At 43.8% G+C, this 27,733-nt stretch overlaps 1 protein-coding gene across 1 annotated transcript in view; it reads left to right on the forward strand.

Annotated features, from left to right (window-relative positions):
- Nucleotides 1-27,733, forward strand: part of Ext1 (exostosin glycosyltransferase 1) — a 265,534-nt gene that overhangs the window by 213,149 nt on the left and 24,652 nt on the right. The window contains exons 2-4 of the mRNA XM_010619519.1: nt 16,177-16,270; nt 17,737-17,844; nt 21,995-22,114. Coding sequence (XP_010617821.1) covers nt 16,177-16,270; nt 17,737-17,844; nt 21,995-22,114 — 322 coding nt within the window. The remainder of the gene's footprint in view (nt 1-16,176; nt 16,271-17,736; nt 17,845-21,994; nt 22,115-27,733) is intronic.

The raw sequence follows: 27,733 nt of genomic DNA on the forward strand, positions 1-27,733 counted from the left end.
TGCCAGTGTCCCAGAGTTCTGCCTAACTTATCTTGCAGCAAGTTTAGTGTTTCTGTTTTAATATTTAAATCTTTCATCCACTTGGATTTTAATTTGGTGCATGGTGAAAGATAAGGGTCCAGTTTTAATATGTGGCAGGTTGAAATCCAGCTTTTCCAACACCATTTATTAAAGAGGCTATCTTTCCTCTACTGAGGATGGTCAGCTCCTTTGTCAAAAATGAGGTAGCTGAGTACATCTGGAGTTGTTTCTGTATCTTCCAATCTATTCCATTGATCCTCAGGTCTGTTTCTTTGCCAGTACCATGCTGTTTTTATTACAGTGGCTTTGTAGTATAGTTTCAAATTGGGAGTTGTTAGACCCGCTACCATGTCTCTGTTGCCTAGGATGGCTTTTAGATTCTAGGTCTCCTATGGTTCCAAATGAATTTTTGGATTCTTTTTTCTAGTTCTGTGAAATATAGTGTTGGAATTTCAATTAGCATTGCATTGAATCTGTATAGCAGTTTTGGTAGCATGGCCATTTTCACTATATTGATTCTTCCTACCCAGGAGCAGGGGATATCTTTCCATTTTCTTATATCCTCTTCGATTTCTGTTTTCAGAGTGCTGTAGTTTTCAGTGTAGAGGTCTTTTGCTTCTTTTGTTAGATTGATTCCTAGATACTTCATTTATTTGGATGCTATTGTGAAAGGAATTATTTCCCTAATTTCTCTCTCAGTGACTCTGTTATTTGTGTATAAGAAGGCAATATATTGATTTTTGAGTGTTGACCTTGTATCCAGCTACTCTACTGAATCTGTCAATTAAGTCTAGAAGTCTTTTGGTGGAGTTTTTTCGGTCTTCAATGTAGAGTATCATATCATCAGCAAATAATAACAGTTTAACTTCTTCCTTTCCTATCTCTCTTGCTTTAATTTCTTTCTCTTGTCTAATTGCTGTGGCTAATGTTTCCAGAACTGTATTGAAGAGGAGTGGTGATAGTGGGCATCCTTGTCTTGTTCCTGATTTTAATGTGAGAGCTTTCAGTTTTTGGCCATTTAATATGATGTTGGCTGTTGGTTTTTCATACATAGCCTTTATTAAGTTGAGATATAGACCATCTATTCCAATTTTTTGCAGGGTTTTTATCGTGAATGGGTGTTGAATTTTGTCAAATGCTTTTTCTGCATCTATGGAGAGGATCATATGGTTTTTGTCCTTGACTTTGTTAATATAGTGTATTACATTTATTGACTTACATATGTTGTATCATCCTTGCATCCCTGGAATAAATCCAACTTGGTCAGGATGTATGATCTTATTTTTTTTCAGCTTTAATTGAGTTTATTGGTACATTTTAGGGATACAGTACAGTTACATTCATTGTTGGGATCTTGTACCTCCACATGACAAGTCTTGATTCTCATTTTTTCCCTTTACCCCTGCCCTCCCTTCACCCCCTCCTCACCTCCCTATCTACAAATACTTTATTTCCATCTTTTTATGTATGATCTTATTGATGATCCTCTATATTCTGCTTCTAGTATCTTATTAAGGATTTTTGCATCTATATTCATTAAGAAGATTGGCCTGTAGTTCTCTTTTTTAGTTGAGTCTTTCCCTGGTTTGGGAATCAAAGTGATACTTGCTTCCAGGAATGAATTTGGAAGTATAGCTTCCTTTTCAGTTTCATTGAAAAGTTTGAAGAGTAAAGGCAGTAGTTCTTCTCTAAATGTCTTGTAATATTCAGCAGTGAATCCATCAGGACCTGGGCTTTTCTTTGTTGGTAGAGTTTTAATTACATTTTCAATTTCATTGACTGTAATTGGGGTGTTTAGAATGTTTTTATCTTCTTTGTTCAACTTTGGTAATTCATAAGTATCTTAAATTCTATCCATTTCTTCTGTGTTTCCAATTTATTGGAGTACAGGTTCTCAAAGTAGGTATTAATGATCCTCCGGATTTCTGTTGGATCTTTGTGACTTTGCCTTTTTCATTCCCGATTGCATGGATCTGAGCCTTTTCTTTCCTTTTTTTGATAAGATTAGCTACGGGTTTATCAATTTTATTTATTCTTTCAAAAAAACCAACTCTTTGATTCATTTATTTTTTGTATTGTTTTCTTAGTTTCCATTGCATTCATTTCTGCTCTAATCTTCTTAATTTCCTCTCTTGTTCGAGCTTTGGGTTTTTCTTGCTCTTGTTTTTCTAGGAGTTAAAGATTCATCATTAGGTTGTTTATTTGAGCTCACTCTGTTTTCCTACTGTGGGCATTCAGTGCTATGAATTTTCCATGTAAAGCTGCTTTTATTGTGTCCCATGATTCCTATATGTTGTATTGGCATTTTCATTTATTTGTAAAAACTGTCTAATTTGTTCTTTAAATTCCTCTGTGATCCATAGATTGTTTAGGAGAGTGTTGTTCAATTTCCATGTGTTTGTGAAGTTCCTATGGTTTTTTCTGCTATTGCTATCCAGCTTGATTGCACTATGATCTGATAATATACAGGGGATAGCTTCAGTTCTTTTGCATTTATTCAGACCTGTTCTGTAAGCTAGTATGTGGTCTATCTTGGAGAATGAACCGTGTGCAGCCAAAAAGAATGTATATTCTGATTTGTGGGGTGGAACACTCTATAGACATTATTAAATCCATGCGTTCAAAAGCTTGGTTCAGTTCTAATATTTCATTGTTGATTTTCTGCCTAGATGATCTGTCTGTGATAATGGGGTATTTAGATCCCCCACTACAATTGTATTAGTGCTTATTTGATTTTTCCTGTTACGTAATATTTGTTTTATATATTTGGGGGCATTAATATTTGGTGCATATATGTTTATGGTTGTCATCTCTTCCTCTTGAATTGTTCCCTTTACAAGGATGTAGTGACCTTCTTTGTCTCTCTTAATGAGTTGTGGCTTAAAATTTACTTTGTCTGCAAATAAGATTGCTACCCCTGCTTTTTTCTGGGCTCATGTCACATGGAGAATTGTTTTCCATCCTTTCACTTTCAGCCTATGGGTTTCTTTTTGCTCTAGGTGTGTTTCTTGTATACAACATATTGTTGGATTTTGCTTCTTAATCTATTCTGCCAGTCTTATTTCTCTTGATTTGTGAATTGAGGCCACTGACATTGATGGTTATAACTGATATGTCCTGACTTCTTATTATCATGTTATTGTCCTTTTGTTAATTCTTGTTACTCGCCCCCCTTTCTTTTAGTTTCTTGCCTTGCCTATTTGATTTGGTCTGTTGGAACTCATGGTGTTGTGACCTTCATTGTCTTTTTCTAGGATATTGTTTAGAATTCCTTGTAGTGCTGGTTTGGTGTTCATGATGTTTCTCAGGTGTTCTTTCTCATGGAAGTATCTTATTTACCCATCCATTTTGAAAGAGAGTTTTGCAGGATACATCAGTCTAGGTTGGAGGTTGTTTTCTTTTAGGACTTGGAATACCTCACTCCAGGCTCTCCTTGACTTGTGTTGAAAAGTCTGTTGTGATTCTCATGGGCTTTTCTTTGCATGTGATTTGTTTCTTTTCTCTTACTGTTTGTAGTATTTTGTTCTGTTAGATTTCTGAGATACTGAGTATTATATGCCTAGGCATAGATTTTTTTTTTTATTGTGGCTAGTTGGAGTTCTATATGCCTCACTTATCTGTATATCTAATTCTTCCCCTCTGTTTGGGAAGTTTTCTGTCATTAATTGTGTGAACATCTTTTTTAAGTCATTTTCATTTTTTCCTGGTACTTCATGGATTCCTATCAGTCTTATGTTATTCTTCTTTGCATCATCTAGGAATTGTTGGATCGATTTCACATGATCCCTTACTGTTTTTAAGAGACCTCTCTCTCTCTCTCTTTTTTTTTTTGTTTTGTTTTTTTGTTTTGGTACTGGGGATTGAACTCGGGTCCTTGCGCTTGCAAGGCAGGCCACCGAACCGCTGAGCTACATCCCCGGCCCTTAAGAGACCTCTCTTTTCATGGTAACTGACTGCAATCCTGTCTTCTGTATCTGAGATTCTATATTCACAGTCTTTTATTCTGTTGCGTACACTTTCAATAGTTTTTAATCTCCTGGATATCTGAATCTGTTTTATGGATTTCATTTCTTTCCTCTGTTGGGCATTCATTGTTTATATTTATTTCTTATGCTGGGCCTTCATGGCTTCTATCATGGTTCCGAGCTCATCTATTTTTTTCTCGGTTTCTGTTCTAGAGTCTCGAATCATGACTTTCAGTTTGCTCACCATCTCTATGGTAATCTGGGAAATTATTTCTGTTTTGAATTTTTCTAGAGCCTGATTGATCTGTTTTGTCATTGCCTGTACTATGGGTTCAGGGTGTCCTACTCTTCACTATCAGTCTTTTCATTCTCCTTTGCCCTACTGTTTTCCATTGGTGAACTGGATATCTGTCTTTGTGTCTTGCTTAAGTGTTTTCTCATTTGTATTTTTGTTGTTGCATTGTCCTTGGTTTAATTTTTGGATTATTACTTAAATCTTCCTGATATATTTGCGCTTTAGCTTTTGTAAACTAAATAAATAGCGCAACTATATCGAACTCATAGACATTCTCATTTTCATAATATCAGAGAAAACAACTCATTAAATCAATCACTATCCTTTATCCCAATTGATACAGTCAGCAGCACAATAGGATCAAGCACAACTTGCAAATTGACCACTTGTGGTAGTCATTAATCTATCACCTTTAAACTATGTGAATTAAATTAAAATCAAGAAACAACCCAAAATATGTTTGCAGTAAACACACTTTTCAATATAGCATGTTTACCTTTTAGGATGGGGGCTTAGACAGAGTTAGGACGAGAAGAATAGATAAGTGAAAGAATTGTAGAAGGTTTCAAGTGAAGCCAGACGACATAGAATGACCATACAACCTTTACAAAACTATTAACTTCAAAGGGGATAGATAGAGTGCAGGAATCAAGACAAGAATATATCCCCTTAATAGTAACAGGGTCTCGCTTTCCCTTGAAACTACTGACCAATGAGTGAGGTACATTGACAGAAGAAAAGAACATAAAGGAAAAAGATAAAAAGAAGTCTGAGTTAGGGCAGGAACAGAAAGGGAGATGAGGGCTAATACGGTGGAGCAAGAGACTGAGTTGGAGAAAGAAGACAGAAAAAAGAAAGAATTTGCAGAGTGGAATGAAGAAAATAAAGAAAAAAAAGAATTTGAAGGACCCCTTTCAGGCTATGTCTTTCCTGTCATAATATACCACATGCTCAGCCATGTACAGAACCAAGTCCCCTGATCTCAGCTAGCCAATGGCAGATCCCCGTGACTCAGACTGACTTCAGGCCACAAGGCCCAAATTGACTTCCCCAACCTGCAGGGTTGAACTCCACACAGTTCTATTACAGGTTTCCTTGCCCTTTCTTTAAAGATGTTCCAAGTTGGGAGCTCAGAAAAATACCCTTTATAACCACCTATGCCTCTGCAGAGTGGGTCCAAGGACTGGCCAAATCAGGAGGTCTGAGAGTGGGGGTGGTTCATGGGGGTGTTTCAAGGGCGCCCCTTCCTTGCTGGAGCTTGTGGCAGAGCAGGCAGGAGAGGGTGCAGCTACCTGGTCCCGCTGAATGGGCCTAAGCAGGCTGGAGGGAGAGTAAATCTCAGAGCTGCCTTCCAAATCTTGCCTTCCTCGCTGGGGCTGGTGGTGCGCAGGCAGGGGAGGGTGTGGCTACCCAGTCCCACGGAATGGGTCCAAGCAGGCCAAAGGAAGAGCAGATCTCAGGGTGGCCTTCCAAAAATTGAACCTCATCTGTTTTAAAACTAGAACCAGGGCAGGGGATTTAGCTCAGCAGTTCAGTGGCCTGCCTTGCAAGCACAAAGATCCAAGTTCAATCCCTGGTACCAAAAACAAAACAACAAAAAAACCGAAGCAAAAACTAGAACCAGAGTATGTTTCTTGCTATTCTACTCCTGCTCCATCTGAAGGAGGAGTAGGACTAGGGCAATGTGGAGGGAGGGGATTGGGCGACTCTGTATAGATTATAGAACCCATTGGCAAGCAGCTCCTGAGGGCCCAGAGTGCTACCTGGCATGGAGGAGTTGCAGGTCCTCACCTGTCAGGGGGCAGGGAGAGAGCACAGAGGCTTCCACAGGGCCATCTGGTCCACCTTGCCCAGTCACATGTTCAGTTTCCTCTCTGTCCCACAGCCTCTTCCCAGAATGAGGCCACAGTAAAGTCAGCCAGCTCCTTAGCGTCTCCAGGGGGTGGTGGGCGGCATGGCCAGCTGGAGAGGAAAGGGTAACTCAGCTCTATAGGCTGTGTCCTCAGGCCACTGCTGAGCTTCTGCCAAGGGAATGACAGAACTGAGACTTGTGTGCCTTTCTGGTTCCCAGGAACCCAGCTCTCTTGCAAGGGTGACTTGGTAAATCAGCAATAGGTGTCATTAGACCTTTTAATGGATCACAATTTTAATAATGACCTCTGGTCATTCCTTACATTTGTACATTCACAGTGTCCAGATGGAAAAATTAAAATGCCCAGAAACCACTTGCTTTGTGCAACTTTTGAACATATTATGTTGAAATTCCTAGAACCCCACCCCCTGCCACCCCATCTCTCTTCAGTGCTTCTGCTTGAACCCAGGGGCTTACATATACTAGGCAAGCACTCTACCACCAAGCTACACCCAAGACCCTACAGCTCCTTGAAGATGCAGCACGTCAGCGTGTGCAGTTCTGAGGTCTTATTTGCATGATCAGTGCAACAGGCCCAGGGCTGAGCTACACTCAGCGAAGAAAAGGAGATGGGAAGGTGAGGTTCTTGAACCATTTCCAGGACCGTCATCAAAGTATTCAGTAATCACTTAAGTGTGGGGATCAACCCAAAGTGTGAGCACTAACAGGGAATGCAGGGTGCTGGGCAGCCTCTGTGTGCATACTCGTTGATTAGCAGAACAGCCCAGCAGGAGTTCCAAGTGTCTTTCTAACCTGAAGGCTGATCAGGGTTGGCCTTTCAGGAACACAGGTCCTGGAGCAACAGGGTGAGTGTCCAGAACACTGTGCTGAGCTCGGTTTTCTTCTGTGGATAGCGAGGCTTTGCCTATGGACCAGGGCAGCGTGTGTCAGGGAGTCTGAAGGAGCTGCTCCAGTGGCTTTGTCAGGGTAGACCTGGAAGAAGGCTGGGAGAAGGTTGTGCGAATTGTGCTGTGCATGCCTTCAACTTGATTTCCAAATAATGCTATTCACCTGGGCTGATGAAACACATTCCCCAACTCATCATTGTGGAGAGAAGCTGAAGTTTTTAACAAGCCTTTAGACATGGAGACAGAGGAAAAGGTGTTTACAACGTACAAAACCCAAATGAAACTTTTTTCCAATCCCCTAAATCACTGGGCCACACCTGAGCTCATGCATGAAGATGTCTGCAGGTGGGTGTGGCGTAATCAAGAGTTGGAAATGTGCTTAGTGGTCCAAGAGCGATGGAGGGCTTGTGTCTTTGTCTCCTTGTGCTCTCACCACCGTGCCTATGGGTGGACCCTGATCATTGTGCCCTTCCTGTCACCAACTCACTTCTGAGTGGCTGCCTTTGGCCAGGACGTGTGATAGCTAGATGCCGGGATGGGCAGGAGCCCTGCCTCCTGGAGTCCAGAGAAAGGAAGGGGAGAAGGGTAGCCTTATACCTGGAAGGCATCTTCCAGGCAGCTCGAGTGAGGTTAAGCAGAGGAAGGAGAGAGGGCTCTATGCACCTTCAATGGCTGGCCCCCTGGGATTCAGCCTACCCTGTGCCTCTGAGGACAGACCTCCATGCTGCCTGCTCTGTCCTGGCCTTCTTGGGCCTCAGGCCATGCTGCCTGGCCCAGCTCTGCCTGGCCATTCCCCATGGCTGGCTCGGTGCCTGGTGAGAGGGCACTGCTGAGATAATGCCCTCCGGCCTCCCCCTCTTCTGAATGTTCACCCATCCACATCCATTGGTCTGCCGATTCCTTTCTTATTCGAGCCTCCTCTTCCCTCCTTTTCCCCAGGTAACCCTTTCTCTATCATTGCCAGAAATGCTTTCTTTTGAGCCAGAGAGTGTAGACCCACATGTCTTGGAATTGCATTTATCTCAGAATCGTTTTTGAAATTTGGCATTGCTGAGTATAAAAGCGGTGCTGCAGAACCTTGCCTCCTCCCAGAAGCTTCCTGAGCTGAATGCCATGGGGCGCGGTGTACTGAAAATCTCCTGTTTTTACCGTGCTGGCTTCGTTTACTCTTTCCCTGCTGGGAGAGGCTGTGTGAGACAGTGGAGCCTGTGTAGAGCCTGCACCCTGTACAAACCCCACTTCTACCCTCTCCTCTGAGAAATGGGGCCAACAGCACCTGAATCCCATGCTCGTAACTTAGTGCGCTAAAGGGTACAGATTGCGCAGCACAAGGAACATCTCATCAGTGGGGCTATTATTATAACCGTTTTCCTTAATGGCTGTCATATTTCTTAAGCTGTCTTCCATATTAGCCACCGAGCAGCCATTTCATGAGCCAGAACCACAAGGGCCCTCTATCTCTTTGGGAGTACGAGGTCCCTGAGACATCTCTGCGTTCACATGCACGAGTAGCAGTGACGCCTTGTCTAAGTCTCTAGCTCTGGGTGGTTAGTAGATGGTTAGGGCAGGGGTATGGTGGAGGGCTTAGCAATGATGTGCGATGCTGACCTGCTGAGTTTGCAACAGGATATTTTAGTTAAGAACCCTTCCAACTCTCTTCATCCTGTTTAAGGCAGGCATAACCGTATCCACTTCATACATGGCCATCGGCCTGACATGAAAGGACGTACGTGAGACTACGTGCTTCTCCCAGGCTCTCAGCAAGCCAGGTCAGAATGAGTGAATACAAACACCTGTGCTTTTAGCTGAGTGGCGCTCTCTGGACAACTTGGGATTGGCGCCCCATTGAGGAGAATCACAAAAAATACATTTCCCGTCCTTGGCACGAGTGGGTGCCCTGGTGGTTCTAGAAGCAGACAATGCGCAAGGTGCCCGAGGCACAGCGCCCCCACTCTGGGAGCGCTGAGTGTCCCTGAGGCTGCAGCTGGGCTGACAGCCATGCCCGAGCTGAGCTCTGCATGTCGGCGTAGCTCGTGCTCACACACAGCTCTCTTACCCTGGCACCGCCGCCGCACGGAGGCTGCATGAGCAGAAAGGAGACCCAGCAAACCAGAGAGTCCTCAAGGAGCATGAGCGTCTGCACTTACCACATGGTTTTTTGAAGACCGCTCCTCGGGGCGGTGGTGACCAGCCAGACGCATTTTCCAGCTAAGCCGTTGGCTCCTGCTCATGTGGTCTCAGTTCTGGTCTTGCTGAAGTCCAACTTCATCGAATTGCGTGCTGTCAACGTTTAGATTTTCTCAAAAATTGGTAGAAATTGTAAGCTTTAAATCTGGCAAGGCCAAAGAAGGGGCTTAGTAAAGAAAAGCGGGCTGTGGCTGCGTTGGACTGCAGTCTGCTGGTGCACAGGGTTGAAACGGTAGCTGCAGGTGCTAGAAGTGTGAAGTGCTCAGGAGGCTTTGACTTTCAAGCCCTGCTTGTTGTGTAGCTGAGCAGGGGCAGCAGGGCGTGGTCGAAAGCAAAGAACCCTGGAATCCAGAAAGCCGCAGTTGGAGCACTGGCTCTCTGGCCTCGCTCCGCTGGGTTTTGAACTCTCTGAACTTTGTAACTTCCCTGTGAATCTGGGCTGCATGGTCCCAAGGATTCCTCTGGTGGTGCGTCATCTGCCATTCTTGTGCTTATCTCAGAATCACCTGCACAAGTCACGCGCTCTCCAGGAGATAATGGACAGGACAGCCCGGAGGGACCCCACCTGGACCGGGCCTCGTTCCCCGCTCCTTGTCCACCTAAGCTCCCTTGGGTCTGCGTTACTGCTGCTCTATCTGGAACCAGAGCTGCCCATCACCTCCTCGTACCCCTGTGCCAGGCTGACGCTGCACCTTCGTCGGCACTCAGCTCAGAACCCTGATGTACCCCTGCCCCATCAATGGCAGCTGTATCCACGGCGCCTTTTCTCCGTCACCTCCCCGCCGCCCCATTCCCCACCCTAGCACTACAGCTCACCGAGTGAGAGGCCTTTCGGAGTTGTCTGTCCTTCCGCTGGGCCATGAGCTCCCTGAGCAGTGCCTGGAACACGGTAGAGACATCCACCTGATGTTTGCTCAGTGAATGAAAAAGGCACATTGTGTTCAAGGGATGCCAATTTTATTTTCCTCGTTCCAGGGCGCTTTGTGGAACTCCAGCGTTCATGAGCTTTCTGTCGGTTTGTTTCCTGTCTTAAGGGATGTGCTCAAATCGGAGTGTAGGGGAGAGGACGAATTACTTATGAGGGTGGGGCTGGAGGGAACAGATCAGCTGGGATGTTAAGTTGCCTTATGAACAGTACTGGAGACAATTGGAGCATCCTGTGGAGACTAGGCTTGTGTGAGTGCCGAGATCAGACGCTGGATCTCTTCTTTCTTTCTGTCCTCTCTGATTAGCAAAATGCAGGCTCGTTTGGCAATTGTGCATGCTACAGAAGGGCTGTGAGAGCCACAGGAGGACCTGTGCGGCGCACAGGCGACATCCTTGCCTATGTTGCTTTTGATAATAAGGCAAAATTCTTTTAATTGGAAGCTGGTGTTGTGTTGTGATGCACAGCTTCTGTTTCCGTTTTACTTTAAAGGGCCTGCCCCACATGTGTCTCTTGGCTCCGTCTTTGGGAATCTGGTTTTTTGTTGTTGATGCTGCTGCTGCTGTTGTTGGTAGCTTTTTCATGTTTTGATTCCTCTCACTCTGCTATAATTTACCCTAATAACTTGCAATCGCATAGGGCCTTACCGATTAGAATGTGTGTCTATGGCTTCATTTGATCTGTACGACTTTGACGCTCAGAGAAGTTAAATGATTTGTGTGGGGTAACACAGAAAGTGGTACAGCTAAACCCCAAATTCCTCAACCTAGATTTTCGAACTTTAAATGGGCTGTGTTTTTCATTATACTCTGTGGCCTCCCTTCATCTCTGTAATGATAGCTTTCATTTAGGGATCGCTTATAATGTTGCCTGTGTTTTAGTTAAAATGTATCATTTAATCGTTCCAATGGAAACATTATCCCCCTTTTGCCAACCAGGAAACTAAGATTAAACAATTCAGTAACTTGCCCAAGATCCCTTAGTTTGTAAATAGCAAAGCTGGAATTCGAACCCAGGTTTGGTTGCTTAGCCACTAAGCTCTTAATTAAGACACTCTTCACTGTCAGGCAGTGGTTCTCAAACACAGAATCCTGGGCGCTCTCCCTGGAGTGTCCCGGTCACCGCACCCTGGGGAGGCCAGAGCACTGCCTCTGTCCAGCTCACCAGGGTGGAGATGACGCTGCGGGCCTTGGTGGCCCTGTGCCTCTGCTCCACCCGTCCCAGTTTCACAGAATCACTGTGTGCAAAAAAATTTGCCTCTGGGGGGGGGTCTTCGTTTATGCATTGTCACACAGCCGGTTTTAAATGGCCCATACATTATTCGGTGCAATTGCAGGGAGAAAATCTTGTGGCCATTGAGTGGCTGGTCTGTCGGTTAAATTCAGGGTCACGGCATTTTAATTGTAATCTTCTTTGTGATCACTTATGAGCTCTTCTACCTTGTGTCGTTACCTTCAGAGTAGGAAACTTAATGTCATCTGAAAAGGGTAACACAGCCGTTTATTAATTAAAGCTGGAAATTCTCAAGCATTATGTCTCATTTACTTACCCTCTCGCTTAGGAGAGCATGTGTTTATCTTTTACTTTCAAGTAAGGTGCGATTATGGTGTGATTAATATAATTTCTAGACTTAAGCAATAGGAGAGGGTTACTCTATTTAAAAGGTTGTACCCCCCAACACTTGGCCTTTCAAGTGCTGCCTGTCTTGGTCTCTTACCTCCAACCAATGCCAACCACTACTCTGTTCTCTATCCCTATAATTATGTTATTTCATGAATGTTATGTAAATGGAGTAATGCAGTCTGTACCCTTTTCAGATTGGCTTTTGGATGCAGCATAATTTCCTTGAGGTGGTAAGCATCAATCGTTTGTTCCATTTTGTTGCTGAGAAGAACTCTAGGCTGTCAATGTTCCACAATTTTCTGCACCGTTCACTGAATGAAGGACATCTTACTAGTTTCTAGTTTGGGGCTGTTATTAATAAACTTACTGTGCGTATTTGTGGACAAGTTTCTATGTGAAAATTAGTTTTCATTTCTCTGGGAAAAATGGCCAAGGGTACAACTGCTGGGTCATATGTTAAATCTGTTTTTAGTTGGGAAAGGGACTGCCAAATAGTTTTCCTAAGTGACTTGCACCATTCTGTTTTCCTGCCAGCAAGGTATGAAGAGTTTTCATTTCTCCACATCCTCTTCAGCACTTGCTCTACTCTTTGGACAGTGAGTGCCATCGGGTGGGTTAAAAAGTGGTATCTTACTGTGGTTTTGATCTGCATTTCCCTGATGACTATGATGTCGAGTATCTTTCATTGTGTGCTTGCTTTGGAAATATGTCAATTCAAATTCTTAGCCCATTTGTTAATTAGCTTTTCTTTTCATTGCTGAGCCGAAGAGTTCTTTACATCTTCGAAATAAGAGTCCTTTATCAGATCTATGACGTGCAAGTGTCTGCCTTCTTCAAGGGGTTGCCTCTTCCACCTTGCTGAAGGGAGTTCAGGGGGCCTCAGGTAGAGCTGCTGGCAGGTGCATCGGAGGTCATCACAGCACAGATGCTTCTCAATTCTCGCCAAATTTGGGCAGAATTTTTCAAATGAACTCTTTGTCATTTTACCCTTCGGAGAGTTTTCAGAGACTCTCAGTAAAATGTTTTTCATAACTTTTACTATTTACTATGTTGTTTTGCCGGGAAGAGTGTCCACAGAGTTATCTATGTGCCATTCCAAAAAGGTGGTTATAATCTTGGGATACACATAGTTCCCAGAAGATGGCACATCCTAGCTTCTTAGCTCTTCAGTTGTCAATTACGCTTTGGTAGATCCAGCAACTAGAAAAGACCTGGACCACATCTGTGAAATGTGGGACATGGGTGAAAGAGTGTTTCTTGAAAGAACAGGAGTTATAATCAAAATATACAGTGAATATTTAAATTAAAGAATTTATTGCAGAAAAAGGCGTTGACAATGATCTCCATCGAAATTCTTCCTCCTTCTTAGAAACACACTAATCATTGTCACTTTCTGAAGCGGCTCTGGAAGTGCTCTTTCATGAGTATCATTAGTAGGTGTGATCATAAATATGGTAAGTACTGCAACCAGTGCCACCCAGCCAAAGGGTAAGCTCATAAAGAAGTTGTGGTGTGCTTATTGTCCAAATCTGGCACTAAAATGCTTTTGCCCAAAATGGCCGTGAAAGTTAAATATTTTGAATCAACTCAAGACATCAAGGCAGCCATGGTCACACAACTAGACACTCGTGAAAAAGGATTTCCAGAACCGCTTCCAAAAGGGACAAGAACAAATAGGTAAACATGTTTGTTTGAAGTGTGTTTGTGCATGTGGGGGAGTAATTTGCAGAAGATTAAAGCAAAGTGTCTTTTACTATTTTACTGTCATTTAAACCATCCACCACTATTTTTTTAATCACACCTTGCAGATTAATGGGCTTAAGTACAGTGGTGCCACAGTTCACAAACTCGATTCTTTCTAGGATTCTTTCCATGTCATGGAATGACTTCTTCAGCAGGAATCATGGAAAGAATTAAGTTAGTGAACCGAGGTACCCCTGTAGCTAGAGGACAGAACATCACAAGGAACGGAGAAGAGGGAGGGCACCTAACAAGTGGTTGGTCTCACAGGGCCTCCTTGTCATCAGCCAGAAGCCACCCCTGGTGCGTAGTCTCACTGACGATAGAGCCTGAAAGAGAGGGAGGCTGGGCTCTGCGTGCTCAGAAATCTGAGCAGAAATCATCGTTTTGAGTGATGCGTGCATAATAATCTGTATGACCTTCTGTGTCTATATAACCACCCACATGCTAAACATACATTGTGTACATACAGACATGTTTATACTCATACATTCACCACACACACACACACCCTACCGTAGGCACGAATGTAGAAACCTTCTACGCAGTGGCATGTCCTCGAAGGACATTCCTCTCCCTTCCCTGACGGCGATAACATGAACACTACAGGACTGTTAAAATGGAGTCTTTGGTGTTGTAGCCCAACTGGTTCTTTTTGCAGTTGAGGAAACTGAGAATGGAGAAACGCTTGTGCTTTGCCCCGTCTCAGCTCGCTGGCGGGTTCCTCCTCCTTCGAGGGTGCTCCCGCCTCATGATGTGGAGGACGGCGAGCTCCAGTCTCACCTCTCCCTGCACTGCACCAGCAGCTGATCCTTCTGTGCAGCCACTGAAAAATCAGCACCCTCTTATAGCTGCCATTTGAATTTTTCCTCTTCGATTCTACCCTTCTTTTCCCTCCACCCAGTCCCTAAAATAAATTCTGTAACTGGCAACTTTGGAACTTGTTACAATTTGGAACAATAATAAGGTTTTGCATTTTTAGCTGCCTAATGATGAAGCTGTAGGACTTGTGTGCTGGACCCTCAGGGGTTTCTTTCCTGAGTGCCCATTAAACCTTGCTAAAATCTGAAGTACATTCAACCTTTCTATATTTAAAAAAATCAGTTTAAACTTTACACATAAATGTGTATGCGCACATCTCCCTGCTCTCTATTGGGTAGAGATTCAGACATTATCAACACTTAGAATTGAAGATACTTGTCAATTACCTTTGTGTGTTTGGTGAGGAAAGAGAAGTCATTACCACATAATATATTTTTATTTATCAAGATTGGAGCCTTCTTAAAAATCTTTTCCACTTTGAAGTCTATTTTGCAGTTTAATTAATGCAGCAAGGGTTTTTTATTTGACTCTCAATGGAGATAATCTTAATCTATTCACAGTGACCTTTTCTTGTGCAAATTAGTTGTGCACGCTTGTTTAAGCAAATGGCCCTTTGCATGATGTTTCTTCTTAATGACGGGTTTGTAATTGAAAATTGGCTTACTCCCATATGCCTAGTTTGGATGGGGGTATAAAAATAGATGTGGAATTTAAAAATATAAATGTATATATCGATATCCCAAGAAGAGGAGAGAAGAATCCTGTGCCTTCAGGCTATGATTAAATTAGACTATTAGAGTCAGAAAATGCTGGTGACATATGCTACTGTCAAAGTCACACCTGTCTGCGCAGCACTGGGAGCTCTTGAAAAATGAGAGTGATTTCGTCTTGGCTCTAAGGATTGGAGCCTTCGCAGGACAGGAGCCATCTCTGGTTTCCCCACTTTGCTTAAATTCATAATGAACTCGAAACTGCATGTTTAGGAATGAGTTTGTGGTAATCACTCCTATAGTGACAGTCTTAAACAAATGAGATGCCTTTTATCTTTCTTCTACCTCACTCCCATTAAAGACAGTGACACTCATGGTATAGGGTGTGCGCTTTTCCAAAATCGAAAGCAGTGACTTACCATTCAGTGGTACTGAGTAAGAGAAAGAATCATCTCTTGTGTTTTCCACATCCCTGTACCCTCTTCTCCTTTTTTCTCTCTTGCGACTCCTCTTTCCCCACTTCTTAGACCAGCTCCCCCCTCACCATCTTGCCTCGTCTTTTGTCGGTCGGGTCAGTCAGTTCTTATAGAGCGGTATTTGCTTGCAGAAACTGAATGTTCTGATCTCATAGAGAAACTCCAGCTTGAAGGAGAAAATGAGTGTTGTTTTGTGCTTGTGACTGAGGTTTCCTGAACAGTTTTTCTTAGCATGGTTTGGAGGGCAAGGAACAGGAATGGTTTTAGTTTTCCTGAATGGCCTGGAATTCGAGGAGAGGGAGAAGAGGACATAGCAATGATTTGTTGTTGTTAAGCCTACAGAAACCTCCTTTTTCATCCAGACGTGGAAGTCTCGTTTGGGGAATGAAGACCAGGCAAGACAAATTGTCTCTAGGACAGTCAGACTTGTCTTTTTATGTACTGTTTGCAAAGGAAACCTCAGTGGCGTTATCCGCCATGCCTGTTCACATTTGTTGTCCTTCTCCCTGCAAATCCCCAAACCGCTCCCCCAAAATGGAAACCTAAGAGGGCCAGCCCCGGGGTGGGGTTAATCTCTGCACATGCGCAATGTGGGACTCAGGCCTGAAGGGGAAGGGGTCTTGTTTGCTAATTGCGCCTCCTCTGTTTCTAGGTATGATTATCGGGAAATGCTGCACAATGCCACTTTCTGTCTGGTTCCGCGCGGGCGCAGGCTGGGCTCCTTCAGATTCCTGGAGGCTTTGCAGGTAAGAGACCTTGAAACTCCCCCAGGGTAGGGCTGAGGACCACCGTCAACAGGGTGAGTTTAAGTGTATCTCCGAACCCAAGGGAAGGTCAGATGTGCCTTAGGGATCTGAGTTTTTCTCCTCAGAAAATCGGAAGCATTGCTTAGAAGAAGTACGGGTTCTGGGCAGGATGCACACCCTCTGCCTTTGGTGATGGGAAGATGAAGTAGCTTTGCCACCAGGGAAAACCCCCCAAAGGTGGGGTCGTACTTGCAAACACAAGGCAGATGTGCTTCCGGTTGACCTGCTGGGTTCCTTCACGGAGCTTTTCCCTGGAAGCCAAGGTCAAACGCGCTGAGAAGGGAGTACTGCTGATATTCCCCAAAAGCGAAATTATGGGTTTCACCTGTTCTTGGTCTCCCATTGCTTGGTTCCTCTAAATTCTGTGGGTGATGCCCCGTGGATAATGCTTCTCATATAGCCCCGCTCTGGGGCCAGTGGTTGACCCTAGCACCCTATAATAGAGCAGCCCAAAGGCTCTGCAATGCAGAGCTCCTGCTCTAGCTCCCGAGCCTGTATGGGAGCCCCCTGCGCATCAGCCTCACTGCAGAGGTGCCCAGTCCTGCTGAGACATTCGTCCACGTTTCCCTGGAGGTGACAGCCAGCCTCCTTCCATGCCAGGCAGAAAGCGCGCTCTCTACCGATATCTCTCACCTGCCTTCCTTGTCCTCTGGTGGCTGTGTCTTCCTGCCCCATGCCCTGGACAGCTCCCTCTTAACTGCAGATCATTCTGTGATCCTCCGACAGAAGAGCTTCCTTCTTCTGCAGGACTTCCGGGCGCTCTGTGTGCCCCATGACACATGCCATCACTGCTTTCTTGCAGCTTCCTGGGATGTTGCATGAAACAAACTGTTCTCTGGCTTGAATTATGAGTTATTCGGAAGCAGCATTTTGTCAATAGCCCTTGAATGTGCATCCAGGTTCAGAGTTTGCAGAGCGATGGGAAGTGGACCCCTGTAAGAGGGAAGTTCACAGAATGCTCCATAGCACAGCTGAGCTGCTCTTTCTTGCTCCTACCATTGAGTTAAACCACTTGGCTAGTGTGCCGTTCCACTGACAGAATCATTTATATTCAAGGTTGTTTTCATGGTTGAATTTTGTTAGTGAAAGCTTTTGTTACATCGATAAAACTTTGCGGCTAGGCCAGTAACCTCCAGGAAGGTAAGGTCAGCCAGACCCTGCGCCAGAATGGCAATGGGGTGTTAGCATTCCAGGGAAAGACTTGCAGATATGAAAATGCAGGCTGGAAACATGTGACCTTCACGTGTCTTGACAGTTCCAGAGAGCTTCCTTTGCTCCTGCCCCGAGCAGTCCGGGTTCTGTGCAGAGCAGAAATGCCTGTAACTGAGTCTGTGCTGGTTCCACTCTCCATGGGGAGGCTTCTTCAGCTGCCTCCCTCACACGCCTCGAATCCCTTCTTCACACAGGCTGCCTGCGTCCCTGTGATGCTCAGCAATGGATGGGAGCTGCCGTTCTCTGAAGTGATTAATTGGAACCAAGCTGCCGTCATAGGCGATGAGAGATTGTTATTACAGGTAAGGAAGGGGCTGTGGCCTTCAACCCATCAGTGGATGATTGCTGCCCCCGTCTAAACTTTCAAAGAAGATGAATTCAAAAGGTCAGCGCCATAAAAGAAATTTTATCAGGAAGAAAGGGCCTGTGTCATGGTGAATAAGAAGTCATTTGATACGATACTGTTCACCTTCCAACACAAAAATCTATCCAGGCCCACAGAATATGTCAGGAAGAAAAGTTGCAGATAAATAGCATGAGTGTGATGGTGAGAAGAGGTGCCTCTCTACTCCCTGCAGCAAGCAGGAGCTTAGAAACGATAGCACTGTGCTGTGGCAAGTTCCTCTCCCTGGTTCTGCTTTCACCTTCAGATTACTCTGGGATCAGTTCTTGTACTTAGCATGAGCACCCACCTGGGTGCCCTCACTGGTGTTATCTTTCGGGTATTACTTAAGAGAGCGGCCCCCTCGAACAGTCTGAACTGCTCAGAGGAGAGAGGAGGACATAGTACTCGGAGAAATACAGAGGCAAGAGTATGGATGGATTCCAAAAGCTTCTCTGTGCAGTAGTTTTGAAGTTCACCATAAATCACTGCTCTCTTCTCTAAAAATTGTAGAGTACTTTAATGGTTTTCTTTCATGATATTTTACATTTTATCTTTAAATCACCAAAAGTATTTCTGGAAAGATTATCCTTAATGTCTTTGCTTTTTCCTTTTTTCTTTTTGATATCTAGAAAATTGCATTTCTGACTGTTATTGATTGTGCTTCTGTGCTGCTGGCTGGTGTGCTAGTGGGCTGAGAAAGCAATGCAGCCCTGCTCTCCCTGAAGCAGCAGGTGAAATATCAGTGACTGAGTGAGCAATGGGTTAGGAAAGCCCAGCCGATCACAGCTCCACCAACTTTCCTTTCATTTGGGCCTCAAGGCCTTGGTGGTGGCTGGAACCTCAGAAATGAAACCAAAGAAAAATATGAGATCTGGAATGGCAGAAGCTGTTCATTTGGGCTGTCTCATTCTGCCCTAAAGATGAGGTGGTTTCTCAGGTGTTTGCTGAGAAAGGAGTCTAGAGGATTTGTGAAGGGACTGCTTTGATGGCAGCGATCCCCCATTCGGATTCCTTCGGGAGATCCTTACAGACTTGCTGAGGAAGGCCCCGCCCAGAGCGAGCGTCTACCCCCACTGTTCACTGTGAAAAGCCAAGCAAAGAAATCTAGGTAGTGCTTTTCTGCATCGTCTTTTCCCTTCAATAACACGTGCCCGTTGGTGGAGATTTGGGAAACACAGGGGATGGAAACCACCACTGACTGCCAAGGCGCCTAAGAATTTGATCGGAGTGCATTTGGAGTCTGTCTTAGGGACGGGCAGCATTCCGGGCTCCTTCCTTGTGGCTGTCCAGTTTCTACCATTTCGCCAAACTTGCTGAGTATTTCTACGTCTGGACACTGTATTCTTCACACCCCACCCACCCTGGCTGGTGCTTTCCCGTCCCGTCCGAAGGCTGCTTTTGCACAGCTGTCTCCACGTTGAAAAGTGGCTGTGCTGTCGTTAGCAGTGGTCTTAAAGACTTGGCGCTGAGCCCAAATCTGTGCTCTGGGAACTGTTTTTGTTACGTTACGACTTTTCATTTCCTGTTTTAGAACAGCTCAGATGTTTTTATTTGCATATATCCTTGTCATCACGTCACCGACAGAGCTTCTCTAGGTCTATTTTGCTAGGTCCTATTACTTTCGTTACTACACATGACCTTTTATTGAGACTTGGTGGAGTTCCTCAAATTCCAAAACAGTCCAGTCAAATTGGAATTAATTTATCACTTTCCCATACCCCGTCTCGGACAGGCGGAATAACAACCAATAGCCAAATGCCATTAAAACTTGGAACTCTGAAGCTGGGCGTGGTGGCGCACGCCTGTTATCCCAGCATTCGGGAGGCTGAGGCAGGAGAATCACTGTGAGCTCCAGACCAGCCTGGGCTACATAGTGGAGTTCCAGGTCAGTCTCAACTGCTTAGTGAGACCCTGTCTCAAAAATCCACACACACAAAAAACCCCAAACAAATCCTGGAACTCTGTCTTTTCAGTCCGTTGCAGTTGTCTTCTGGGGTACTTGGTAGGGCAGGCTGCTGCTGTCAGACGCTTGAGTCATACGCACAAACTGGTGACACTCACCGCGCTGGAGGGAGAAGTCGAGCTGTGGCTGTGTGAGACCACGAGTCCCCCTGGTGGGAGAACCGCTGATGTTCCTCTCGCCTTTCAGAACCATAGCAGGTGCCATTTTCTGGAGACCACGTAGTGGTGGTAGCTCTGGGCAATGTCGAATGGATCAGTTCCTCGTAACCCTGATAAAGCAGTGAAGCCAACTCAGGATGACCGCTGACACTGAAAAGGGCATGATTGTGGAAAATGAACAGGATGACAGTTTTTTTCTAATCTTTCTTTGACAGTCTAGGTGGTAGTTTTCTCAGCAAGTAAGTAAAAATAAATTTTCTCGGACTTATCAGGGATTCATGATATGAATACTTTATCTTCTCCAAAGATGTCTTACTGATGTTGGACTTGGAAGTCTTGATTTGGGTCTCACGTTTCCTGCCAGACTGTGTGTGTGTGTGTGTGTGTGTGCGTGCGCGTGCGTGTGCGTGCGTGTGTGCACACGTGCATGCTGTGAGTCCACGCGCTTGCTCTGGGGCCCAGATGTAGTTTTGGACATGGCCAAAGCACTCGAACTTTTCCCTCTGTTCCTGTTAGTTACAAAGCAGTTTCCTTGTTCCTCCCGAGGAGAGTCTGAAATCTGTGCTGCCGTCTCTTCCCCTCTAGTGGGAACTTAGTTACAGCCTCCTTCAACTTCCCTATTCACGTAGCGGACTGAGCCTTCCCCTTTCAGCCTGGGCTCCCATGTCTGTCTGATTAGTCATGCACTCGGGAGGCAAGCATGCAGAAACAGGTGAGCACAAAAGGGCACTGGCTAGTCACAAGGAATGTCTGCGAAGAATAGAGACTCCGTAAGTGAAACAGACCTTGAACTGTAGGTGAAAATAGGGAGCAAGCCAGAGACCCAGGAAGTCCATTTCAGAGGTCCAGACCCAGGCAGGTTCAATGAGGCATTTAACAGTTGGCCTAACACTGAATAGAATCAAGGGATCCAGATTAGAATGGTTCCATCTTAATGTCAATAATAATAATGATAGCAATAGTAACAAGCTGTATTAACTAAACTTGCCCTGTTTTATGGCTCTGTGCCAGAACTTACATAATCGTCATTAGACTGTGTAATGTTCATTTTCCCTATTTCATAAGTGAGGAAATGGAGCTTTTGCGAGATTGCCTGGCCAGTCCAAGGAAGCATAGCTTGAGGCAAAAATCCTATCTCAAACTGTCCAGCTCCTGTAGGGTTGAGCATTAAGCTAAACTATTAAAAATGACGATGTCCTGATGATAGTGGCTTCAAAAGGTTATGTTACATTCAGCTCTTGTTTCTTAATAACTACTATATAAGACACCACTCTTCTAGCCTTAAAATGTATAGAGGATGGATAGGAAAGAAGATCTTCTTTTAAGATTGTCTAGCTGGGTGAAGAGTAGCATGCAGCTAAAGATGTATGATGTGTGAAAGTTGCAATTAAATTGGGTAAGGGCTGGAGCCAGAAAGAGACCGAGGGAGTGAGAAAGCTCCCAGTGGGAGGAAGGAGAGATGTGCATGTAGGAGCATCTAACCCTGGCTTCTGGTTGGATGGGGCGGCTCTTCAGTGTTCCTGCAAAGCCCTTCGATAGCTATTTTAGAGGTCCTGGGGGGATAACCTTAAAAGTGCGTGGAGGATGAAGTCCAGGGGCCTGTAGCTACTGTCTGTAGAATTTGATTGTCCATGTGCAGGACTGAAGATGCCTGGGGATCTGAGAGGAAGAAACAGCAGTTGTGACTATCGGAACACTCTAAGCACCTACCTAGCTGCAGATGAGTCTTTGATGTGAACTAAGTTATTGCATAACTTCAATGCATTAAGAGCCGACTGCTTGGAAAGCCTCTCAGGGAATTTCTACTTAGGGGCTGCTGATTTTGCTCTGTGTGCTAGAGGCTTGATGCTATGAGGAATAAAAGTGCAACCCAGTTGGGTTGTTTAGATCAGGCACATCTCTTTGTTTTACAGTTAAAATTACTATGTGTTCACTTTATGTTACAGATTCCTTCTACAATCAGGTCTATTCATCAGGATAAAATCCTAGCACTTAGACAGCAGACACAATTCTTGTGGGAGGCTTATTTTTCTTCAGTTGAGAAGATTGTATTAACTACACTAGAGGTAAGTGAGACTGCTTGGTTCGTGGCCGTGAATATTTATTCGCTTGTGTTGGCTTTCACTTCTGCTGTTGATGGTGTGTAGTTGGCCGAGTGGGGTATAAGACCAGATTCTCTGTACTTGGGTGTGTTGGTTTACCCCCTTTGATCTGCTTGGTCTTGCCTGAGCAAATACCCTGATTCCCGACAATCTCCAAGAGCATAACGGACGTGGGGAGAGACCGGCTCTGATGTCGTGCAATGTCTTGCCGTTCACACTTGGAAGCATCCTTTGAAGACACAGTTCAGTTCACTTAGAAGAAAGATAATGGCCAGTAGGAGAAAATCTACCTCTCCAGAAATGGGGATATATTAGTGGGCATCACAGACCAGTGGCGTCGGGGGCAGCAGAATCAATTCTCAGGACATACGCAGTCCGGCCAAGCAGCATATGTGTTGCAAGATTATGTTGAGAGGAAAATTGGGGTTGCAACCACCTGGTGCAGAAAGTGTTAAGCTTTAAGAAAGCAGAAACTCTTCTAAGCTGATAAGTGCCCACCTTCGAGTTGTTTTTCTTAAGGCAGAAGGAGAGAAGGAAGGGGGAACATGCAGATGATTAGAACCTCTGGGAGTAGAGCAGAACGCAGTGGCCAGAGTCTGCACCCAAGCAGTGCAGAGAGCTAAGAAAAGATTTAGAAAACCACAAGCCTGATGAGTTCCAGGCTTGCAGGAGGAAGGGCAGAGTCCTCAGGGAGGTGCAGCACCCGGATGACTGAGAGAGGTCCCCAGAATGGGGTGGGGGCATTTATCGCTGTCCCTGGAAGAGTTATTCGTCCAAAGGCAGATGACGTTTGTGGCACCCCAGGAGGCACCCTGTGGCTCTACACGGCGGTTTCATAGCCATCGAGGGTGTCAGAGTGCACTGGGCTTCTGCTTGTACCTCCCACAAGCCACCTGTGTGTCCGTCCTGGGAGTGGGCGAAATGGGCCCAGCTCGTCCCCAGACAGTGGCAGGGCTTTGGGCCTGCCGGCGCCTTCCTCCCTGGAAGCAGCACGGCCCTCAGTTCCAGCTGTGAGTTTTCGCTCCTGACCACCCTGGCGCATTGGAACATTTGGCAGAGCCACCCTGTTGTCCATTCGAGATAGTAAATAAAGTTGAAAGTTAATTTTTATTCGTTACTTTTTGGAGTAAGTGGTGCTTTTTATCAAAGAAGTGCATGTTCAGTTGAGAAAATCCTTAAAGCATTAAAAAGAGCTCCCCATACAAACCACTGTAGAAATGAAAAATGTGTTGTGGTTTTTAATTTTTAAAATACATTTCTAGATTGGCAGTATAACATGTCTTGCTGCTGAGTGATATGTTGTTAAGATTTTCTTATGTCTGTATTTTTGTAATTTGAATTATTTGAAAATTATTTTAATAACTATAATATTTCATTTATGATATCACTTAATTGCTTATATTCTCAATTTAGATACGTTATAATTGTTTCTAGTTTCTTATCATCATACACATAATCAAAGCAAACAGCCTCAAAGCTAAATTGTGCAGATGCAAGATCACTTTCTGAAGATAAATTTTAACTGAATGTCCTGATTCAGAGACTATGCCAAATTCTGAGGATTCTAATGTCATTTGTTAATTTTCCCACAGTGGAGCCAAAATATTTATGTAGTCTTTCAGCTAACATGGAAGGACTTGTTTTCATTATTTTGGATTTTATTTTTTATTAATATTAGATATTATGCCTTAAAAAATAATAAATCATTTTCTTAATTTATATTTCTTAAGCTATTACTAAAAACAAATATTTTTATATATTTCTTGCTCAGACAACTCACAAAGAGAAAAGGAATGTTGCAATATTACTTATGTCTTATTAATTTATAAGAGCTTATTGTGTTAAAAATGTTAATCCTTTGATTCTTTTGTTGCAAATGCTTCTCCCCAACTTACAGTATGCCTTTCTGTTTTGTTTATGATTAGTCAATGTTTTCATCTATAGCTTCTCCATTTGCTGTTTTTTTAGAAGGCACAGTTTGGAGTCATAGTTCTATTTATCTGTGTATACTCATATAGAAACACATATTTTTAGAACATTCATAGTTTTTTACATTTAGGTATTTGTCTAATCCAATTTACTTTTATGTGTGATCTGTGTTGAATAATCTACCCATTCTCTTCTTTTGTTTAAATTGATCCATTTGTAGCTGTCTCAGTACATTTCTTGTTATTTTTGCCTTGGTGTTTAGTGTGCCATTGTTATGCATGTTTGATTGTGTCTATGGTCTTCTAATGTGTCCTGTTGGTGTCTCCCTCTAATAGACCAGAGTACACATTTTAACTTTTTTCACCCTATTATACCAACCAATAGTAAACTTCTATTTACTTACCCAACCTGTATTTATTTACTATTAATGTTATTTTTCATGGATAATTGTCTTTGTGACTTTCTGCATGTGTCTTAGACTGCACTGCTGCTTATTTCATTAAGATCTAGTCCTCCAATGAGATTACTGAGCCCAAGAATGTAGGCACACTTAGGGTTCATTGTTTAGTTTTTGCCAAATTGCTCTTCATAAAATTTGTATCAGCCTAGACCAGTGGCATGCATGGTACAGCCGACTGTTTGTTATCATTGAAAGCTCTAAAAGGTTTGCCATCATTGCCCTAGACTCTCCCTGGCTGTCAGAGGTAGACTTTTACTTGCTATAAATCATCAGACTTAAGGAGCATAATTAATACACATACACACACCTTTGCAAGACCGTATTTTTTTTTTCTTTCTTTTCTTTCTTTTTTTCTTTTTGTAGATTTTTTGAGACAGGGTCTCACTATGTAGTTGAGACTGACCTGAAACTCACTACATAGCCCAGGCTGGTCTCAAACTCAGTGATCCTCCTGCCTCATCCTCCCTAGTGCTGGGATCACAGGCGTGCACCACCACGCCCCGCTTTATTAATTACATTTCTTTTGAGTTCGGTTTATCGCAGAGATCCATTTTCTTGTGCAGTAAGTCAGCAGTGGGCCATTATCCTGTAGTAACCCTTGGGTGTGTTGTACTCATCAGAACAGGATCTTAAGTCAAGCTGTTTGCATCTCTGAGCCTGAAAGGGCTTTCTGCCACTTAGATTTAAGCTGCCCATTTCTTTAGCAACACAGTTGCTTTTTAAAACACTGAAATCCATATACATCATTCATATGTACAGCAGCCGTCCATCTCTTTATAGCATCCCAAGATTAGATTGTGACAATTTGACCTCTCGACCAGGGTGCGTGAGAGACACCATTCACTGTCCCGTCTCAATTCAGAACTGAGATCACCCCAGAATTCAGCATGCTCAGAAAAGCAGGGGAAATAGCAGAAAATGCCACCCGCATACATGGATAAGCAAACCCAGCGTGTACATATTAGCAATTAAGTACCATATATCAAAAATGTCCCCTGGTGTAGAAATTCGATTACATAAGTCATTTGATCAGTGCTGGAACTCTTAATTATGACAACAATTCAAAGGGAACCTGTGGCAGCATAGCCCTGAGGATTCTTTGCTCAAGCTGCTCCATGCTCAGACTCCAGAATTCTGGGTTCTTCTTCCTCCCTTCCTGTATTGCAGGCCAAGGGAGTGGGATTACTGTGTCTTTGGGACCATGACCTTAAGAGTTGTACGTGGTACTTAGGCACAGTGGAAAACAGGATTCCCCATCTCTCTCTCCAAAGCCAAGCTGAAATTATCAGGATACTTATTTCATCATGCAGCTCTCAAGCGTGGCTGCGATTCTGTTAGATTTTCTGGGTGAGAAAAGTTCCCAATGCTGCACCTTGGAATTCATCGGTGCTAAGCTCTCTGTGCAAGTCGAGGAGAAATAATGGGGACGAACGTAAGATACCAGCGGGTGTCTCTTTGTTTGTCAGACTATTGCCATGATACCCTGGCAGTAAGACTTGAACCATAGGCGCTCAGGTGTCCAGGTGAGCATGAGAAAAGTGCATGAGATTATAATGGAAACAACTGATGGTGGCTGGAGGGCAAATTTTTAGGGACTTTTATGAATTTTTCTACATTCTCCTCCTCACATCTGGCTATGCATATTCAAACCCTGATACTGTGGATGCTGTTATATGTATCATTTTTAAATCAATGAGGTTATAGAAATGAAAGATTGCTTTATTTAGCTCTGAGAGAGGCGGTATACGGTAGCAGTGTATGCAGAAGGCAACAGCCAGAGCCACACAGAATGGCTAATAACCACTTAGCCATTATTTTCTAATCAAAATGGCACATAAAGAGGAACCTGTAGTTCTTCCCTTTGAATTCACTTAATAAGAAATATTATCTTTATTGAAGGTCCCGCTTAGGACCTCCCTTCCCAAAACACATCCTGTAATGTGTACGTGTGTGGTTTTGTGTATGAATGGGTTGATTTTCCTCATAGACCAGAAGTGTCCAACTTCTAAATGTGATTATCTTCTCCCACAACAACAAACGTAAGTGCTGCGTGCGGGACAGAATATTGGGAGCTGTCCAGCACGGTGATGAGGAGCATTGGATATTAGGAGAGAGGAAAGGGGATGTTTCTGTTTGAAATGAGATCCATGCTCTTTCAGACTTTCGACAAGGCACGTTGATATCATTCTTTTAGAAAGGTGTTTGATAAAACATGTGGACAGCCTTAACTGTTCATATACTTCACCAAAGTCCTAAAGAATCAATACTAAATGTGGAAAAATCCTACTCATAAATATCTTCTTTCCTTTGATGGAAAAAACTGCCTCACCAGTGGTCTTTCAGCATAAGTAAGCCATGAATTCTAGGGCACAGTCTATGCAAAAATGGAAAAGTTTATGCCTAAAAAATGAACACTGGGATGAGAATTTCTTTTAATGGCTAGAATCAAGCCTTCATGTGGAAAGAGAGGCGGCTACTCTTAAATTCTGAGAGGCCCTTGTAATTAATGTGAAATTCCCTTTATCACAGATGAGGAAGGTGAGAAATAAATGTGGCAAATTGCTTGGCCAAGGTTAAATTCAGCATTTGTTACTGCTCTTTCTCATACCTGCCGCTGATAGCTTTTTGTCAGGATCCATTTGAAGAGAGTATAGGATGCATATTAATATTTCAGAAGAGTTCCATAACTGAGTGTCATGCCTTAGAATTTTAAAAGGTAATGTTGTGGCACCGTACAGGTAGGTGGGCTCTCACATTGCAGAACGCACCGTCATGCATCACGTGAATGGCGACCAGACTGGAGCATCTCCCCCTGCCATATCATTGGCAGGTTAGAGGCACGATGGTATTGATTGCCAGTTTGTTGTGTCTTGATACCCAAACTTATTTAAGTAACCACATCCTGAAAGGCACGTACATGTGGGGGGAAAAACTAAAACTTTAAGAGGAAATACATAGGCAGTAGACTTGGAAAGCCTACCTACAAGGAAAAATGGGAGTAAATGTTGCACAGAATAAAATTGCTAGCCGTATCAAAACCCTCTACAACCGAGACGGTCTTCTCAGAATTACTGCCGACAATAGAGTAAAATACATCCTCCTGTAGCAGAGAGTAAGTATCAGTATTTTAACTCGTTTCCTAAACTGCCACCAAATCAGAAACCTCTCCCCTGTCATATTAAATTAGCAGTTTT

Source organism: Fukomys damarensis, unplaced genomic scaffold (assembly GCF_012274545.1).
Source record: "Fukomys damarensis isolate Sample0158 unplaced genomic scaffold, DMR_v1.0_HiC HiC_scaffold_5, whole genome shotgun sequence".
Classification (NCBI taxonomy): domain Eukaryota; kingdom Metazoa; phylum Chordata; class Mammalia; order Rodentia; family Bathyergidae; genus Fukomys; species Fukomys damarensis.